Below are 21187 nucleotides of genomic sequence, written 5' to 3'. Positions count from 1 at the left end.
ACTTCAAGTTTCCATTTCTGACAAACAGCTTAAAAATGTAAATCAAATTCTTTTTTTTTTTTGGGGGGGGGTGGGGACGGAGTCTCGCTCTGTCGCCCAGGCTGGAGTGCAGTGGCGCGATCTCGGCCCACTGCAAGCTCCGCCTCCCGGGTTCACGCCATTCTCCTGCCTCAGCCTCCTGAGTAGCTGGGACCACAGGCGCCCACCACCATGCCCGGCTAATTTTTTTTGTATTTTCAGTACAGACGGGGTTTCACCGTGTTAGCCAGGATGGTCTCCATCTCCTGACCTCGTGATCCGCCCGCCTCGGCCTCCCAAAGTGCTGGGATTACAGGCGTGAGCCACCGGGCACGGCTGCAAATCAAATTCTTAGGTAAACTGACTCTGGAGCATGGTTTAGTGCACACTTTAAAATGCACAGCCCTGTCCGGGCGCGGTTCCAGCTACTCGGGAGGCTGAGGCAGGAGAATGGCGTGAACCCGGGAGGCGGAGCTTGCAGTGAGCCGAGATTGCGCCAGGCACTCCAGCCTGGGAGACAGAGCGAGAGTCGGTCTCAAAAATAAGCAAATAAATAAATAAATAAATATATCCACACCCCAAGTGTGAAATAATTTAGTTTTGAAAATTTCATGGCACTTCTGTCCCTCATTGGCAACACAGCACAAAGTCATACAATCATAGCTGGGACTGATCATCATAAAAGAATACTTTCCACCAGGTATTCTGGTGGTACTTTATACATTTATGTGTCATCTATAGCCCGTGTTCCCTAGTCATTGAGACAATGCTGTGATACTTGGCTGTGGAATGTGTAGGTGGCAGGGAAAAACGCACACTGTAAACCTCACTGGGGCTTCCTTGTTCTAATGTTTCATGATTCCTTGAATTTCCTTTGTGTGAATTTCCTTTGTGTGATGTGGCATGCATTTAGAAACAGGGTATTTTCCAGGTTCGTTTTCATTTCTTATATGGATTTTTCTACTCACTACACCATATTGGGGGCAAGAATCTGTATATTCTGATGACTTTTAATTTTTCAGTTCATCTTCCGTGTTGTTACCACGCCACTTATGTATGTGGGTGATTCATTTTAAACTGTGCCCCAAAGTCATTTTCTCCAGATATGACAGGGAAGTTCTTGTGTTTTGTTGTTGGTTTGCTTTTTAAAAAGATGTGTTTACCCTTTTTAGGTGGTACTACACGAATCTGCAGTCACTGAGAAGACAAATAACAATGGGGTGATGGGAGGCAGTAGGAGGGAGAGGATGGCCATCCTGTAAATATGTATTTTTTAACCCACGAATAATCTGCAAAGTTGTTAAGTCAAGTTGGGATTTTGAGATATCAGACATTTCTTGCCTCCCTAGCCCACACTGAGATAAGTTTTCTTTTTACATTTTTATACAGTGGCCTGATGACTGAGGCTTCCTGGAAATTATTTCTGGGGAAAAATTTCATTCATGGATGGTATTTTAACTTTCCCATTAAGTTGATCAAACAAATGGTGGTCTTAAAGAAAAAGAATATTTTTTCCTTCTTATCTCTCTTCTTTTTCCCTCCTTCCCTCCTGCTGGCCTTCCTCCCTCCCCTTCTTCCTTTCTGTTTATGCTTACTGTGATGTAAGTTCAGTTTGATGGCTGTTTTATTGTTCTTTTGCTTAATTTTAGAGACTCCAGTACTTCACTTATTTGGGAAAAAATTGAAGAGCCATCCATAGATTGTCATGAATTTGAGGAATTATTTTCTAAAACTGCTGTAAAGGAGAGAAAGAAACCTATCTCTGATACTATCTCAAAGACGAAGGCTAAACAAGTGAGTATTTTTGTGCTTTATGAAATTGGACAGTATTTCTGGCATAAGTGTGAACTGTCATTAGAGAAAACTTTGTAATAGTTTTTGGGCTGTGTAAACCTCCATGGATCTTAGGCAGACAGCAAGGGTTAGAACTTTAGAACATGTGGTTAAGTAAGACTAGCTCAAGTAGAACAACACATAATTATCTCCATCCAGTGATAATGTCCCAACTTTTATTTGTAACATCATAATACATATTTCCAAAATATCCGCCATTGTTTCTTTCCAGAATTAGTTGCCTAGAAATAAATTTTCATTTGATTTATATCCATCTGAGTGCTCCTATGGATGGAAAGAAAGGAAAGAGTGGGCAAAGGAAAACAATCAAGAAATCCAATCCTTAGTAACTGATAATGTGTTTGGTATTTTGTTGCATTATATCTGAAGTGGATGCCATTAGAATCCAGTTAAACAGTCACACTGTACTTGAAATGTGGAAGAGAAATCTTGTATCCATTTCTAACCTCTCTATTTTATGTTAGATCCTTTGATCTAACCTGTGACATTTTTGAGTCATAAAAAGAAAGATTGGTGCATTTCAAGAAAAACATTTCCAAGCAATTTTTTTCTACTGATATATCCATTGGACTTGTCATAAAGGGATATTGTTATAAATTTCTCAGGGGTGTCATTTGGAAAGTAGAGTAAAACCTCATGATAATGAACTCCAGATAGAAAGAATTGCTAATGGTGCCCGTCTTTACCCTGAAATGGAGAGTGGCTACATTTCTTAACTTTTGCAGGGTGGCAGGAAAGAGGTCTTGGAAGCAAAGGAATGGCAAGCAGCTCAGTCTTGGGAAGCAAAGAGGGAAAAATGAGGCTGATATCCCCAGTGTTCTCCTTGCCCAGTAGCCCCATAGGAGTTCCAGCTAATGGGGTGATTCCTCGAATTTGTGCCTCTGACCCGGAAGTAATAGCTAGGCACATGACCTGGAGTTGTTTCCATTGATATTTATTTCAGAGCAGACAATTTTCATTAGATGGACATTGCCAAATCCAGCCAGGAGAAGATGGATTTCAATGGGACAGCTAGACCCCTGTGACCCATAGTTGGCTGGGTGAGCAGGCTCACCCCAGGCATTTTATTAATCTCAGAATAATGTAAACCCAAACATTATGCAGTTGAATTCTTTTAGAAATGCTTGTTGCATTATCACTGGTTGCTGGTGACCTCAGGTCAGTAACATAGTAAATGAGATGGCACCTGGCACATTGTAGGCACTCAATAAATATTTATTACATTAATCAGCTGACTAAGGGATGAAGACTTTATAAATATCAGTGGCTATGTCCAGTAGTGATTAAAAACCAGAAAGTTACTCATTTCATAATAATCAGTAAGTCCAGGGTGACAATGTTAAAAGGAGTAATGGAAAATCATATTTTCTCTGGCAGAGATAAATATTTAAAAAATCCTTGGTATATTTGCATATGGTACACTGAGGCTGAATCATCGTATCTCTTCTTTTGGGTTGTGTCAGAGATGTAAAATCTGTCTGGGTGAGGAATATGGGTGGGGCTTACATTGAGAAGAGTCAGGCAGCCGGAACTGTCACTTGACAAATGTGTAGATGTGGCATGGAGCATCTCTCGTCCAGGGACTAAATACTCAGAAAATTGAGCCATGCTCTCCTTACTTCCAGCACCCCTTTTGTTTTTTTGTGTTTTGTTTTTTTTTTTTTTTGGCTAAGGGAATACAGATAAGGAAGAAGTCTCCCAGGTTGCCCAAGACTGTAGGATTTCATTCTCTGTTTGACATAGTATTAAGTTTTAGCTTACTGAAATATGATTTACATGTAAATCATCAAACTTCACATTAAACTAGTTGGCATGAAGGGGTCTCTTAGCATATAAACAGTGCGTCTGTGTTGAGCATCATCATCTTAAGATAATCTCCTCATTCTGTCATTAAGGCATTTCATAAATTGTCGGTAAGAGACTTTGCCAATGTCCTCGTTTGTGTTTATTGATAGTGACGCTACTGTTGACCTTCAGCTTCAAACAGGGTTTATGGGACAGTCTCCATCATGACTCCAGATAAACCTATTCAGCAACTCCTTGGCCTGGGTCTTGGTGCTGGGCTCTGCATTTCAGATCTGTTTTTGGAGGGACAAAAGATTTTTTTAAATGTATGTTAGAGGAAAATCACTACAAAGTGATGGATTGCTGAAGAAACATAGTTTTATTTAACTTCATTGTATTTGGAAGAAAAATCTGTCCATTCCATTTACTTGAGACATTTAAAATTTTGTTTAAGGAAAATGTATTTTCAGGACGCATGCAAATTGTTCCCCTTTTTATGGGAAATGTGCAGTGATTGTATGTGCAGACATTTTGGTACCTTATGATTCATTTCCAGTAAAATTAATAGCCTTTAATGCCGTGGCATATGTTTATGGAGGTATTTCAAGCAATTCTTCTTATATACAATGGAAGCTGGAAGTTCTGTTTTTGTTTAAATATTTAAAAATAGCCAAATAATTTTTCTGTGATCTCTCTTCTCCTTGAAAGTAAGACTGTGGTTGAATGCACTGGTGTTTAACGAGGTGCCTGTGCTGTTTTTACCGTCATGGCAGAGACGTTTTCAGCGTGATAATAGAAGATTCCTCAGCTGGGCACATTGCCGTTTGGCATAAGGAGAAAGAGGGTTATTTTCTCTGGATGCTCAGACTGATAGAAATGAAGAATATCTTGTATTTCCAAATCCTTTTTTCTCCAAAGAGCTTAAGACAAAGCATTTTATACTTTTCTCATGGAGCATGGATTTAAGTTTGTTCTATGATGATTTCTTCATTTATCCTTCTTTACTTTGAAGCATTACACAAAAGATTAGCTGAGAAGGTACATAGAAGTTTATCAGAATATAGTTTGACATAGTTTTTCATAACCAAATGAGTGTGACACTTTGACATTAGAATTGTCTGATGTAGAACCCCGTCTCTTAAGGAATAAAGAGGAAAATAGAAAAAGTGATCTTGGCCGGGTGTGGTGGCTCACGCCTGTAATCCCAGCACTTTCGGAGGCCAAGGTGGGCGGATCACGAGGTCAGGAGATGGAGACCATCCTGGCTAACATGTAGAAACCCCGTCTCTACTAAAAATACAAAAAATTAGCCGGGCGTGGTAGCAGGTGCCCGTAGTCTCAGCTACTCTGGAGGCTGAGGCAGGAGAATGGCGTGAACCCGGGAAGCAGAGGTTGCAGTGAGCCGAGATCGCGCCACTGTACTCCAGCCTGGGCAATAGAGTGAGACTCCATCTCAAAAAAAAAAAAAAAAGAAAAGTGATCTCTTATGATGTTCATGCTTTAGCATTCACACACATTCACACTTGCCCAATTTTAAGGAAGGCTTTAGAGCCAGTAAGTGTTTAGTCCAATCTCCTCCCTAATTCCAGGGTAGTTCAGTGATTTTTCATGTTTGTAATGACCCTAAGTCACCTCAGGATCTTTGGTGATCAAATAAGGATTAAAAAGTTTAACCCACTGGGTATGGTGGCTCACAGCTGTAATCCTAGCACTTTGGGAGGCCAAGGCAGGTGGATGGCTTGAGCCCAGGATTTCGAGACCAGCCTGGGGAACATGGGGAAATTCTGAATCTATAAAAAATATAAAAATTAGCTGGGTGCAGTGGTGCATGTCTGTCATCCCAGCTACTTGGGAGGCTGAGATGGGAAGATCATCTGAGCCCAGGGAGGTTGAGGCTGCAGTGAGTTGTGAGAGTACCACTGCACTCCAGCCAGGGTGACAGATTAAGACCCTCTCTCAGGGAAAGAAAAATTAATCCGCACTCATTAGCAGGAAAGTGAGAGAATTTACTTGGGAGTGATTTTGATAATAAGGGTTGCATAGTTTTTGGTTAATCTTCTATCAAATAATGTCATAAGGAAATATATTTTAGTAAATGCAGTAGCAGTAGTAATAGTAGTAATTATTACAACAATAATAACCATGGAAACCACAAGTCATATTGTGTCCATTATTTACCATGTACCAGTTACTGTTCTTAGCGCTTTACTTATATCAACTCATATAATGCTTCTACCCCTGTGAGACAGGCAATGTTAGCCTCAGTTCATAGTACAGAAACCTCAGGTACAGAGATATAGCGGAATTCAGTAATGTTTCCAAGCTGGTAAGGGGCTGAGCTCAGGTTCAGACTCCAGCCTTCTGGCTTCAGAGCCTCTGCTCTTCCTAATTAAGTGATAATTATGGACGTGGAATATTTTATATGAGTGTAAGTACAGTATTTTATATGGAGACCAGAATATATACTTTTAAAAATGAATTAAATAATTTTAAAAAAGAATTTGAATGTGTATTGGTTTTTCATGTATGTTTGGTATTTAAATGACTGTGGTTATAAATAAAATTGTATGTGAGACACTTTTAAAACCTTTACCATGTTTTAGCAGATTTCTTTCTTTCTTTTTTTTAAATGGAGTCTCACTCTGTTGCCCAAGTTGGTGTGCAGTGGCGTGATCTTGGCTCACTGCAACCTCCCCCTCCCGGGTTCAAGCGATTCTCCTGCCTCAGCCTCCCAAGTAGCTGGGATTACAGTTGCGGGCCACCGTGACCAGCTAATTTTTGTATTTTTAGTAGAGACGTGGTTTCGCCATGTTGGTCAGGCTGGTCTCAAACTCCTGACCTCAGGTGATCCGTCTACCTTGGCCTCCCAAAGTGCTGGGATTACAGGCATGAACCACTGCGCCTGGCCAATATTTTAGCAGATTTTGACAAGTATATAAACTGTGGTTTCACCAACATGACATTTGCCCAGTTAAATAAAAGTTTGAGTGGTATGAGATTTAAATACGTAAGCTTCTGTAAGCAGTAAAAGTAAGAGCCACTTGCTTGTGTGGCATATAAATAGTGGTTAGAGGCAGACAGCCATTGTGGTTAAACCTTGCCAAATGTGAAATGATGCTACATTTCATTTATCCCATGGTAAAAAAAAGAATCATCTTTGTAAAATAAGCCATAGGTAAATAATGTCTAATCATGTTTAAAGGATCTGTAAAGGAACATGATACCCAGAATGTAAATTTGCACATAGAAGTCAGCAAGAGTGTAAAAGAAGAATCTGATATTTTTTAAAAAGTACATAACTTGACATTGGTCTACCCATTTAATGCAACACAATGAATCTCTTTGTGGGTTTCTTCTATGTAATCTATCAGATTAAAATTCTTTGCCCAGAGAATGGGAGAAAAAGTATGACAGTTAAATATTTGTTGGACTTTAGCCTCTGGAAATCTGATCAGAAAAAAAATACATAGTTAAATGTGCTACTTATTATAAGGGCAGGTAATAAAAGGATTTGTTAGAATTCACATTTATTACAGATACTAACTTTAAGGATTAGATATTTGGTATCACGTTTAGTCTTTCCGTTGTGCTTGATGACCTAATCCCTAAAAAAGACTTTTTTAAAATGTTCGAGGTCAGGAGTTTGAGACCAGCCTGACAACATGGTGAAACCCTGTCTCTACTAAAAATACAAAAAAATTAGCCGGGAGTGGTGGTGGATGCCTGTAATCCCAGCTACTCAGGAGGCTGAGGCAGGAGAATTGCTTGAACCCAGGAGGCGGAGGTTGCAGTGAGCCGAGATCGCGCCACTACACTCCAGCCTGGGCAACAGAGCGAGACTCCGTCTCAAAAAAAAAAAAAAGTTATAAAAATGTGTAATAACGACAGGAAAAGAAGTATTCATCATTCAGCTGCTCTTATATGGGAGTACATAACATAATACCTGTAAGTGTTCTTACGGGAAGCAGTAATTGCCAATAAAAGGCTGCTTCTTACTATGTTGAGGAATCTGGGAGAACAAGAGTGGCACACTTCAGGTATTGCCTGCCACTGTATTATTGGCTGCTATGAAAAGGAAAAAGAGATTACATATTTTATCTTTGATCTTTGCTGCAGTTTTATTTATTGCAGATATTCATTTTTAGATTGAAAACTATGTTTTATTGTAATTAGTAGATATTTCAGTGCTTGCAGAGTGACAGACTGAATGATAATTTGTGTTATAGAAGACATGTTTTGTATTGGTGTTAATTGTTCCAGTTGTAGTTGGCAAGGGTGTGTTTTGGTTGATTTGGACAGTTATATTTGTCTTTTGACCAAAGACATAAAATAATGTCTGAAACACTAAATACCTTATAATAAAACAATTTAAATTTGTTTTGGGGATACACAATAAACATTTGGTACTTTGTAACTTTTAACATCTGCTTTTAATAGAATACATTCCTATTGCAAGCCTTAAAAATGTATTTACATAGAAAACCACATCAAAATTCAAAACTATAATTAGACAAGCATAGGTTTTGTGGAATCTGGATTTGTTTAAGATGTTGAAAGATTTATTTTTTTTTGAAGATGCTATTCCTATAACTATTTGTAGAGCATACCCAATCAATTCAAGGAATGCAATAATATTAACCTCTGCTTTTAAATTTTCTTTTAGCCAATAAGATTGTTTTTATACTTCTAAGTAAATGGCTAAAAATAAAAAAACCACGAATACACCAGCATAATATAAAGGAAATGTAATGAAGCTAATTATCCTTCACCTTGCTAGATTATATATTAGGGAAATTATATTTGGGTAATCGTGCTTTGGAATTGCATACAATTTAATCATAGTGTAGATAGTTAATTCTTTTGGATTTTATATTTATATACCATGATATTAAGATTCTGGGCTGGGTGCAGTGGCTCACGCCTGTAATCCCAGCACTTTGGGAGGCCTAGGCGGGCGGATCACAAGGTCAAGAGATCGAGACCATCCTGGCCAACATGGTGAAACCCCATCTCTACTAAAAATACAAAAATTAGCTGGGCGTGATGGCGTGCACCTGTAGTGCCAGATACTCAGGAGGCTGATGCAGGAGAATTGCTTGAACCCAGGAGGTGGATGTTGCAGTGAGTCAAGATTGCACCATTGCACTCCAGCCTGGCGACAGAGCGAGACTCCGTCTCAAAAAAAAAAAAAAAAAAAAAAAAAGATTCTGTTGGACTACATGTACGAGAAAGGGGTATTAATTTTTAATGGCTAGAATGTTCTGTGTATAATTCATAGGAATTGAAGAAAGATTATAGAATAGAGTATAAATGCTCTTTGGAATGCCAGACGCAGTGGCATGTACCTGTAGACCCACCTACAAGGTGGGCTGTTGTGGGCTGTAGTGTGCTGTGATTGTGCCTGTGATACCCACTGCCCTCCAGCCTAGGCAACATAGTGAGACCCCATCTCATCTCTAAAAAAAAAAAAAATTTTCATTTCTATCTGGAGCAGATGATGGGAGAGTGTTTTCTCAGCACAGCCAATTTAGAGTGGAGCCACTATTGCAGAGACCCCTCTTTAGTTTCACTGGAAAAACTAAACAGTGAACACTTTCACTGTTGCCCCCTTTTTTGATCTGATGGCAGCACAGTTGATCCATTTCAGCAGGGACCGCAGCAGAGGAAATGAGCTAAAATACCAGAAAGGGCACAGAGGTTCTCTGGAGGGCTAATTTATTGTGGAACAACCCAAGAGAGACAGTTTTGAGTAATTCAAGTGACTATACTTGAATTATCCTTCAGGTTCCATGCTATATACTAAAGATAGTGCAAACTGTGGGTGGTCAGAAGTAGAACAGAGTATATAGGCTGGACTTGGGATAAAGGCTGTGTGGAGGAGAAATGATTTGAAATGGGCCTTGAAGAATTTATTTGGTTTAAATATGTAGAGAGGATTAAGGGATAATTTTTGAGAATAGCACCACAAGCAAAGGTTTCCGTGCAGCTCATTTAGCAGGCCTCGCTTGTGTGCTTCTGTCTGGGAGTTTTAGGAATGTGAATGTAGATCATTTATATTCATTTCTCTTAGCTGAATGTGTTTCCTTCTCATCCTTCTACCCAGCCTCGGGTTTGTCATACTAGAAATAAGTGTGAGGACTGAATTTAGATTAATTGGACCTGCAGCTTATTTTGGTGTCACGGTATGAAATAGCAGGATGTATCCTTCTTTACCATGGACAGCAACAGGATTTGGGATGATCTCAGGGCAAAGGAGGATTTTATTCGTCATTTGACCTACATAGTCACAATTATGATAGGTCCTACCTTTTGTCTACCAGAAGGGATGCTGGTGACGACACTAGTCAGATTATTCACAACCAAACTTCGTGTGACCTAAACTGAAAAAGAGTTCCTGTTATTTGAGGGCATAAGTTTAAGATTTAGAAAAAAAAATAAAGTTCTTATTTGTGTCTTTAGTTTTTTTAATTTAAAACTTTTTATAAATGGAAAATAAACTGTTTCTTTTTTAAAGCCATAACCATTTTCAAAATGGAGGTTTTTAAATTTTTTGTATTTATTTTTTTTTGAGACGGGGTCTCACTCTGTCTCCCAGGCTGGAGTACTGTGGTATGATCATGGCTCACTGCAGCCTCGACTTCCCTGGCTCGAGCAATCCTCTCACCTCAGCCTCCCACGTAGCTGGGACTCTAGGTGTGGGCCACCGAGCCTGGCTAACTTTTTAATTTTTATTTTGTAGGGACGGGGAGTCGCCATGTTGCCCATGCTGGTCTTGTACTCCTGGGCTCAGGCAATCTTCCTGCCTCCGCTTCCCAAAGTGCTGGGATTAGAAGCATGAGCCACCATGCCCAGACAACGAAATGGAAGATATTTAGTATTTCACCTTTATTTTTTGTTAATTTATGAATCTTTAAAATTACTTTGGGACTTGAAACTGTCTGAAGTATTACTTTAGCAAGTTGTCTGGAGGAGAGTCTTCTCGAGATAGTGAGGAACTTGGTGAATCCTCTCCCCAGTAAAACAACAACTTAACTGGTGAGAATTATAACAAAAAATTGTTTAAAATCTCTGAAAATTGTCCTAAGGGCACACAGGAAACGGAGAAACAGTCATTCAAGAAAATCTACTAAAACTCATAACAGCAAGAGTCTCTGACAGTTGAGCCACAACCCACTCCGTTACCAGCCACCCCCAGCTCTGCTCTACTCTAGACATGTGTGGCCAAGAAGACCATAGTTCTCTCTCTTTCTCTACAACTGTGTCTGTGGCTATGATTTTGGTCTAGGAGAGGCAGGATGCTGGCATTTCTAATTTCTTCAGTCTCCTGTTAGAGAAGCTTTATAACAGGCAAGCATGGAGAACCACGGGAGACCTTTGAGAAGGGCCCTTTAAGGATCACCATCATCGATGGAAGTAGGGAGGGTGTGAATACACACCTGCCAGGCTACAGCCACCCAAGCAAAAGCAATCAGAGCAAGATGTGGTGTTCCCAGGAAAGCATTCGCTAACCTCATACAGACCCACCAAAACCAAGCGGAAGCTTCACTGGCATGAGTGTGTGTGTGTGTGTGTGTGTGTGTGTGTGTGTTATTAATCCCATTTTATTTATTTATTTTCTTTTATTATACTTTAAGTTCTGGGATACATGTGCAGAACATGCAGGTTTGTTACATAGGTATACACGTGCCATGGTGGTTTGCTGCACCCATCAACCCGTCATCTACATGAGGTATTTCTCCTAATGCTATCCCTCCTCCAGCCCCCCACCGACAGGCCCCGGTGTGTGATGTTCTGCTCCATGTGTCCATGTGTTCTCATTGTTCAACTCTCACTTATGAGTGAGAACATGCAGTATTTGGTTTTCTGTTTGTGTGTTAGTTTGCTGAGAATGATGGTTTCCAGCTTCATCAATGTCTCTGCAAAGGACACGAACTCATCCTTTTTTATGGCTGCATTGTATTCCATGGTGTATATGTGCCACATTTTCTTTATCCAGTCTATCATTGATGGGGATTTTGGGTGGTTCCAAGTCTTTGCTATTGTGAATAGTGCTGCAATAAACATATGTATGCATGCGTCTTTATAGTAGAATGATTTATAATCCTTTGGTTATATACCCAGTAATGGGATTGCTGGGTCAAATGGTATTTCTGGTTCTAGATCCTTGAGGAATCGCCACACTGTCTTCCACAATGGTTGAACTAATTTACACTCCCACCAACAGTGTAAAAGCGTTCCTATTTCTCCACATCCTCTCCAGCATCTGTTATTTCCCAACTTTTTAATGATCGCCATTCTGACTGGCATGAGATGGTATCTCATTGTGTTTTTGATTTGCATTTCTCTAATGACCAGTGATGATGAGCTTTTTTTCATATGTTTATTGGCCACATAAATGTCTTCTTTTGATAAGTGTCTGTTCATATCCTTTGCCCACTTTTTGATGGGATTGTTTGTTTGTTTGTTTTCTTGTAAATTTGTTTAAGTTCTTTGTAGATTCTGGTAGATTCTGGATATTAGCCCTTTTGTCAGATGGATAGATTGCAAAAATTTTCTCCCATTCTGTTGGTTGCCTGTTCACTCTGATGATAGTTTCTTTTGCTGTGCAGATGCTCTTTAATTAGATCCCGTTTGTCAATTTTGGCTTTTGTTGCCATTGCTTTTGGTGTTTTAATCCTGAAGTCTTTGCCCATGCCTATGTCCTGAATGGTATTGCCTAGGTTTTCTTCTAGGGACTTTTTTTTTTTTTTTAATGAAGTCTTGCTCTGTCACCCAGGTTGGAGTGCAGTGGTACAATCTCAGCTCACTACAAGCTCTGCCTCCTGGGTTCAAGCAATTCTCCTGCCTCAACTTCCCAAGTAGCTGGGATTACAGGTGCCCACCAACATACCCAGCTAATTTTTTTTTTTTTTGTATTTTTAGTAGAGATGGGGTTTCACCATGATGGCCAGGCTGGTCTCAAACTCCTGGCCTCAAGTCATCCGCCTGCCTTGGCAGGTTTTAGGTCTTGTGTTTAAGTCTTTAATCCATCTTGAGTTAATTTTCATATAGGATGTAAGGAAAGAGGTTCAGTTTCAGTTTTCTGCATATGGCTGCCAGTTTTCCCAACACCATTTATTAAATAGAGACTCCTTTTCCCATTGCTTGTTTTTGTCAGGTTTGTCAAAGATCAGATGGTTGTAGATGTGTAACATTATTTATGAGGCCTCTGCTCTGTTCCATTGGTCTATATATCTGTTTTGGTACCAGTACTATGCTGTTTTGGTTACTGTAGCCTAGTAGTATAGTTTGAAGTCAGGTAGTGTGATGCTTCCAGCTTTGTTCTTTTTGCTTAGGATGACTTGGCTATATGGGCTCTTTTTTGGTTATATATGAAATTTAAAGTAGTTTTTAAAAAAAATTCTGTGAAGGAAGTCAATGGTAGCTTGATGGAGGTAGCATTGAATCTATAAATTACTTTGTGCACTATGGCCATTTTCACAATATTGATTCTTCCTATCCATGAGCATGGAATGTTTTTCCATTTGTTTGTGTCCTCTCTTGTTTCCTTGAGCAGTGGTTTGCAGTTCTCCTTGAAGAGGTTCTTCACGTCCCTTGTAAGTTGTATTCCTAGGTATTTTATTCTCTTTGTAGCAATTGTGAATGGGAGTTCACTCATGATTTGGCTCTCTGTTTGTCTATTATTGGTGTATAGGAATGTTTGTGATTTTTGCACATTGATTTTGTATCCTGAGACTTTGCTGAAGTTGCTTATCAGCTTAAGGAGATTTGGGGCTGAGACGATGGGATTTTCTAAATATACAATCATGTCATCTGCAAACGGAGACAATTTGACTTCCTATTTGAATACCCTTTATTTCTTTCTTTTGCCTGATTGCCCTGGCCGGAACTTTTAATACTGTGTTGAATAGGAGTGGTGAGAGAGGGCATGCTTGTCTTGTGCCAGTTTTCAAAGGGAATGCTTCCATCTTTTGCCCATTCAGTATGATATTGGCTGTGGGTTTGTCATAAATAGCTTTTATTATTTTGAGATACATTCCATCAATACCTAGTTTATTGAGAGTTTTTAGCATAAAGCGGTGCTGAATTTTATTGAAGGCCTTTTCTGCATCTGTTGAGATAATCATCTGGTTTTTTGCACTGGTTATGTTTATGTGATGGGTTACGTTTTTGATTTATGTATATTGAACCAGCCTTGCATCCCAGGGATTAAGCAAACTTGATTATGGTGGATAAGCTTTTTGATTTGCTGCTGGATTCGGTTTGCCAGTATTTTATTGAGGATTTTCGCATCGATGTTCATTAGGGATATTGGCCTGAAATTTTTTTTGTTTTGTTTCGTCTCTGCCAGGTTTTGGTATCAGGATGATGCTGGCCTCACAAAATGAGTTAGGGCAGAGTCCCTCTTTTTCTACTGTTTGGAACCGTTTCGGAAGGAATGGTACCAGCTGGTCTTTGTACCTCTGGTAAAATTCGGCTGTGAATCTGTCTAGTCCTGGGCTTTTTTTGGTTGGTAGGCTAGCAATTACTGCCTCATTTTCAGAACTTGTTATTCGTTTATTCAGGGATATGACTTCTTCCTTGTTTGGACTTGAGAGGGTGTATGTGTCCAGGAATTTATCCATTTCTTCTAGATTTTCTAGTTTATTTGGGTAGAGGTGTTTATAGTATTCTCTGATGATAGTTTGTATTTCTGTGGGATCAGTGGTGATATCCCCTTTATCATTTTTATTGTGTCCATTTGTTTCTTATCTCTTTTCTTCTTTATTAGTCTGGCTAGTGGTCTATTTTGTTAATCTTTTAGAAAACACCAGCTCCTGGATTCGTTGATTTTTTTTGAAGGGCTTTCCATGTCTCTATCTCCTTCAGTTCTGCTCTGATCTTAGTTATTTCTTATCTTCTGCTAGCTTTTGAGTTTGTTGGCTCTTGCTTCTCTAGTTCTTTTAATTTTGATGTTAGAGTGTTGATTTTAGATCTTTCCTGCTTTCTCCTGTAGACATTTAGTGCTGTAAATTTCCCTCTTAATTACTGCTTTAGCTGTGTCCCAGAGATTCTGGTACGTTGTATCTTTGTTCTCATTGGTTTCAAAGAACTTATTTATTTCTGCCTTAATTTCGTTATTTACCCAGTAGTCATTCAGGAGCAGGTTGTTCAGTTTCTGTGTAGTTATGTGGCTTTGATTGAGTTTCTTAATCCTGAGTTCTAATTTGATTGTACTGTGGTCTGAGAGACTGTTCATTATGATTTCCGTTCTTTTGCATTTGCTGAGGAGTGTTTTACTTCCAGTTATGTGTTCAATTTTAGAATAAGTGCGATGTGGTGCTGAGAAGAATGTATATTCTGTTGATTTGGGGTGGAGAGTTCTGTAGATGTCTATTAGGTCCACTTGGTCCTAATAGGACCAAAGATTTCAAGTTCTGAATATCCTTGTTAATTTTCTGTCTCGTTGATCTGTCAAATGTTGACAGTGGGGTGTTAAAATCTCCCACTATTATTGTGTGGGAGTCTAAGTCTTGGCATGAGTCTTAAACATACTCTTACTGAAACACCAGGGGTTCAGTCTAGTTCGTGCTGCTCGCCGCACAGAAAGCCAATCACTGAGATGGCAAGTATTGCCAAGGAAGAAGGCTTTAATCATTTGCTGCAGCCAAGGAGATGGGAGCTCAGTCTCAAATCCATCTCCCTGGCTGACTAAAATTAGAGGTCTGTATAGTGGGGGAGAAATGTAGCAATGTGTAAGAAAACAAGAACTAGCATGCAGCAAGGAGTCAATCATGGTGAATGAGGGGTCTGGTGTGGTGAGCTGGTGAGTTTTAGTTCTTTGATACTTATTTAGAGGCCTGAAGGTGCTTTTTGGAGGAAGGAACTCAGATAAAACAAATATAAGTTTCAAGCATTAAGACCAAATGATCAATTTCTGTGTTCATCAAAAAGATCTGTCTATGGGACTATTGGGTCAGTTTCAATACCTCTGTTAAAACACTGAGCAAACAATAAGCTATTCTGACACAGGGGCAATTCCTAAGAAACGAGGCTTAAAAATAATATTGCAGTCATCTCTGGCAGTCTGAAAGCTGTGTACATACCCAAGGCTGTACCCTCACAGGAGCAACTGGAGAGGGAAAAGCCCAGTGACTAGTTTCCAGATGAACATGGTAGAAAAAATTGGTAAATTCCCTGAACGTGATAGCAGACTCCAAGGCACCCCTCAGCCCCAGTGGTTAAGGGTAAAACCCTAAGGGCCCAGAGGCCTTAAGAATAATCTTTCACTGATAAATGGCTCATGCCCATTCAGGGGTGACCCATAGGTAGCCAGGCTGAAAGATTAAAAACGTGAAGGAAAAATGTGTGCAGGAATGTCAGGCTGCTCACTGAGCCAGAAACAGATTTCACTGAATGAGCCTAGTGAAGTAACCAAGTAAATAAATAGGCAAACCAGAAACACAAGAAGCTCTGGGGCAGGGAAGGGAAAAATCAATATCTAGAATTGATAAAATATAATGCGTGAAATGTCTAGTTTTCAACAACAAATTCAAGTCATGTAAAGAACAGGAAAGAGTGGCCTATACACAGGAAAACAAACAGGCAACAGAAACATTATTCAAAAGGACCCAGATGTTAGACTTAACAAAGAACTCAACGCACACATTAAAAATATCTTCAAAGAACTCCAGGCAACTATTTGTAAGAAATCAAAGAAGGTATGGGGACACTGTCAAGTAGGGAATATCAATAAATAGATTGACATTATAAAATAATTCTAGAGTTAAAAGTACAATAACCAAAATGGGAAAAAATTACTAGATGATTTAACGATCGATTAGTGGTGACAGAAGAAAATAATCAGCAGACTTGAACATAGATCAATAGAGATGGCACAATCTGAAGAACATACACAGAAAGGAATGAAAAAAACTGACAGCCTCAGAAAAATGGGGGTACACCACTAAGGGACCAGTGTATGTGAACTATATCCAAAGGAGAGGAGAGAGAAAAGGGGCAGAAAAATACTTGAATGTATGTGGCTGAAAACTTCTCAACTTTATGAAAAACATTAATACACACATCCAAGAAGTTCAATGAATTCCTCATAGATAAACATAAAGAGATCCACACCCCCTATATCATAGTCAAATTGTTGAAAGCTAACAATTAAAAAGTATGAATGCAGTGAAAGAAAAACAACACATCTCATACAAGGGAACCCCAATAATACTAACAGCAGACTTATCAGAATTAATGAAGACCAGAAGGCAGTAGGATGACATTCAAAGTACTGAAAGCGAAATGTTCAACCAGTCATCTTACATCCAGTGAGAGTTTTTCTAAAATGGAGACAAAAGACAGACATTTCCAGACAAACAAAAACTGAGAGAATTTGTTGCTAAAAGACCTGGCTTTCAAGAAACAGTAAAGAAAGTTCAAGTTGAACGAAAATGATATGGTAATTTGAGATCACATATACAAAAACAAGGAGCACTGGTAAACATTTTTTATCTGCACAAAACATAGTATAATTACATAGTTCTCTTAAGTGATAGTTTGTGGCTGCAGGGAGCTATGATCATGCCACTGTACTCCTGCCTGGGTGGTAGAATGAGACCTTGTCTCTAAAAAAGAAAAAAGACAATAGTCCATGAACATCTCAATAGCTGCAGAATCCGCAGTTGCCAAATCGTATACACTTTAGTGACACACACACACACACACACACACACACACACAAAAGGGACTAGAAGGGAACTTCCTCAGCCTGATAGCATCTGTGAAAAACCCAGGGCTCACATTGAAGACTGGATGTTTTTCAGGAAAAAGACAAGGATGTTCATTCTTGTTACTTCTGTTTAGCAATGTGCTAGAAGTTCTAGTCAAGGCAATTAGGAAAGGGAAAGAAATAAATGGTCTCCTGATTGGAATGGAAGCAGCAAAACATTTTGCAGATGACATGATCTTGTATGTAAGAAGTCCTAAGGAATTCACTAGAAGAAACTATTAGATGTAACAAGGAATCTAATTGTATTTCTAGACATTAGCAATTATCATTGTGAAAATGTAATTAGGAAAACAACTCCCTTTGCAGTATTATTAAAAAGAATAAGATACTGAAGTATGGATTTAAAAAAAGAAGTGCAGGATTTTTACACTGAATCTAGAAAGCATTGTTGAAAGAAGTTAAGGAGGATCTAAATAAAGGGAACATGCCATGGTTATGGATGGGAAGACTTGATATTGTTAAGATGATGATACTTGCCAAGTTGTCCTACAGATTCAACACAGTGTCTAGCAACATCCCAACCATTCCTCCAAACTCATTTTTTTTTAGCAAAATAGACAAGCTAATTTAAAAATTCATGTGAAAAATGAAGGATCTCAGAATAGCCAAAACAATCTAGCAAAAGAACAAAGTTGGAAGCCTCCTGATTTCAAAAGTTATTACAAAGCTATAGTAATTAAGACAATGTAGTACTGGCATACTAATACACATATTGGTCAATGGAATATATTTGAGAGTCTAGAAATCAATTCTTACATTTATGGTCTGTTGATTTTTGACAATGGTGCTAAGACATTTCAAGGGTGAAAGAATGGTCTTTTCAACAAATGGTGTTGGGACAACTGTATATCCACATGCAAAAGAATGAGATTAGGCAATGGTTTCTTAGATCTATGACTCTAAAAGCACATATGACAAAAGAAAAAATAGATTATTCTACATCAAAGTTAACAATTTTGAATCTACAAACAATAGCATCAAAAAACTTAAAAAGACAACCAACCCACAAAATGGGAGGAAATGTTTGCAAGTCACAAATCTGATAAGTGGTTAACATCCTGAATGTCTAAATAACTCCTACAACTCAATAACAACAATAATTTTTAAAAAATCTAATTTCAAAATGGGCAAGGCCGAGCGCAGTGACTCACACCTGTAATCCCAGCACTTTGGGAGGCCGAGGCGGGTGGATCACCTGAGGTCGGGAGTTTGAGACCAGCCTGACCAACATGGAGAAACCCCATCTCTACTAAAAATACAAAATTAGCTAGGTGTGGTGGCACATGCCTATAATCCCAGCTACTCGGGAGGCTGAAGCAGGAGAATCACTTGAACCCAGGAGGCAGAGGTTGTGGTGAGCCGAGACTGTGCCATTGCACTCCAGCCTGGGCAACAAGAGTGAAACTGTCTCAAAAAAAAAAAGAAAAAGAAAAAGAAAAAGAAAGAAAAAAAAATGGGCAAAAGGTTTGAGTAGGGATTTCTCCAGAAAAGTATACCGCTTTCGAATAAGCACATAAAAGGATACTACTCAACACTATTAGCATTAGGGAAATGAAAATCAAAACCACAATGCAACACCACCTCACATGTGCAAGGATGGCTATAATCAAAGAGAAAGACCATAGCTAGCATGATAAGGATGCGGAGAAACTGGAACCCTCATACACCACTGGTGGAAATGAAAAAAGGTGCAGCCATTTGAATTTCAATAAGAATTTCAAGTCTTAGCCTATTTATGCAAGTATTTGCTAGTAAATATTTTTTATGAGAAGGTAAATAATTTTTCTGGTAGCACTTGCTACCCATAGAATGATCATGATATCAGACTATAATTTTCTGGATAAATAGTATATTTTTCAACCTCAAAAAACCTTAAGATAAACTTTTTTTTTTCCCTAAAAATAAATGGTCAAAAGTTTAAGCTGTTTTTAACTTAAAGCATAATATAGTTTTATGGGCAAGAGTTCATTAATCTCAGAAGGAGAAATTTATAACTTTTTTCTTTGCTTTTGATGAAGAGACTAAAAATATATGGACTGTGATTTTTCTCTTGAGGAGTCTGGGCTCTGGGAATATAATTAAAACCCCTTTGGAAAATCCTTTCTGGCCTTCTGGGGGATTCTGGTGACTTTTGGACACAGTCACCAGAATCCCCCAGAGACAGATTTGCTGTGTTTATGAAGATTACCTCCACTGTTGTTTTAATATTTGACAGTAAACTGGTTTTATTGCCTATTTTCATAAAAGTTTTGAAGACTCTTTCTTCCATCAAGTCTTCATGGAGGAAGGAGGATTGAAAGCAAAATCTAAAGACTTCTGTGTTTTTAACTTACACGTTGAACAGACCTATGTGGAAATAGAGATTTGCATTATTGAACCTAAATTTGAATGCACAAATTAAAATTAGCCCATACCCCCCCATTCTTCCCCCTCTTCCTCACCTTATCCATCTCCCTCCCTCTCTCTTTCTTTCACGTGCTGTGATGTTTGATCCTCTCTTGGTAATCAGCATACCTTACCCTTTATGCTCATATACAGAGTGAAGATCAAAAAGTATTGATTTATTGGTGACAGTTAATGATGCCTCCCTAGAAGAGTCAGGACTTAATATGCTGCTATGATAGAACCAATGTACTGTTTATAAAAAATGACTATGTTTGGTGGTTCTGTGGAATTGTTTCATGTGATGATGCGCCAGGTTTAAAAGTGAATGAAATGTCTGTGCTATCCTTCCATAGCTGACTTTTTTTAAATTTTTATTTCTTTTAAGAGACAGAGTCTCAGACTGGAGTGCCAGTGGCATGATCTCAGCTCACTGCAGCCTCTGCCTCCCCGGTTCCAGCGATTCTCCTGCCTCAGCCTCCTGGGTAGCTGGGATTACAGGCATGCACCACAATGCCCAGCTAATTTTTGTATTTTAGTAGAGACAGGGTTTCACCATGTTGGTCAGGCTGGTCTCGAACTGCTGACCTCAGGTAATCCACTCACCTTAGCCTCCCAAAGTGCTAGGATTACAGGTATGAGCCACCGTGCCCAGCAGAAAAGTATCTTTGAAATATCAAGTTTTAGTAAACACATTTTAAGAAACTGTAGTATAAACCTTGCTAACCAAAAATTTATAGAAGAGAGGCCGGCGCACTGGTTCATGCCTATAATCTCAGCCTTTTGGGAGGCTGAGGTGGCAGGATCACTTGAACCCAGAAGTTTGAGACCAGCCTGGGAAACACAATGAGACCACGTCTCTACAAAAAAATACAAAAATTAGTTGGGCATGGTGGCACGTGCCTGTAGCCCCACCTACTCCCAGCTGCTTGAGAGGCTGAGGCGGGAGGATCGCTTAAGCCCAGGAGGTCAAGGCTGCAGTGAACCGAGATCAAGCCACTGCACTCCAGCCTGGGCAAGAGAGTCAGACCCTGTCTGAAAAACAACAACAGCAACAACAAAACTAACCCAATAGTTTATAGAAAAGAAAGAGAATAGTGTAAATGAAGTTAAAATGAGAGCAGGAAGAGCTGACGTCCCCTAAAGCTTTGTTGCCACCTAAAGTATTTCTGTTTTTTCCTATTTTTTCTCAGAGAGCCATAAAAAAATTTTGTTTTGAGGTGTGTATTAGTAGGAATGTAGGCAAGGCTTATCTTTAATTGATCCATGTGGTAATCTTTATGTATAGTTCTGTATATTTTTCTACATGGATTGTAATGTTGCCATTAAAACTTTTTACAAAACATGTATAGGTCACTCTTTAAATTTCCTTAA

At 39.0% G+C, this 21187-nt stretch overlaps 1 protein-coding gene across 7 annotated transcripts in view; it reads left to right on the top strand.

The window, feature by feature from the left end:
- FMN2 (formin 2) overlaps nucleotides 1–21187 on the top strand; it is a 391989-nt gene that overhangs the window by 120121 nt on the left and 250681 nt on the right. For 4 of the 7 annotated variants that reach the window (XR_010109223.1, XM_055098048.2, XM_034949691.3 and 1 more), the window contains exon 6: nucleotides 1668–1812. The exons of the other annotated variants lie outside the window; for them this stretch is intronic. Coding sequence is in view for 3 of the 4 variants with exons in the window: in XM_055098048.2 (XP_054954023.2) it covers nucleotides 1668–1812 (145 nt within the window). In the remaining variant the exon portion in view is untranslated. The remainder of the gene's footprint in view (nucleotides 1–1667; nucleotides 1813–21187) is intronic. 7 annotated transcript variants of the gene reach the window in all.

The sequence above is a fragment of the Pan paniscus genome, chromosome 1, assembly GCF_029289425.2.
Source record: "Pan paniscus chromosome 1, NHGRI_mPanPan1-v2.0_pri, whole genome shotgun sequence".
Taxonomy (NCBI): Eukaryota; Metazoa; Chordata; class Mammalia; order Primates; family Hominidae; genus Pan; species Pan paniscus.
Note: the sequence above shows the minus strand (reverse complement) of the source record. Positions and strands in the feature narration are given on the sequence as shown.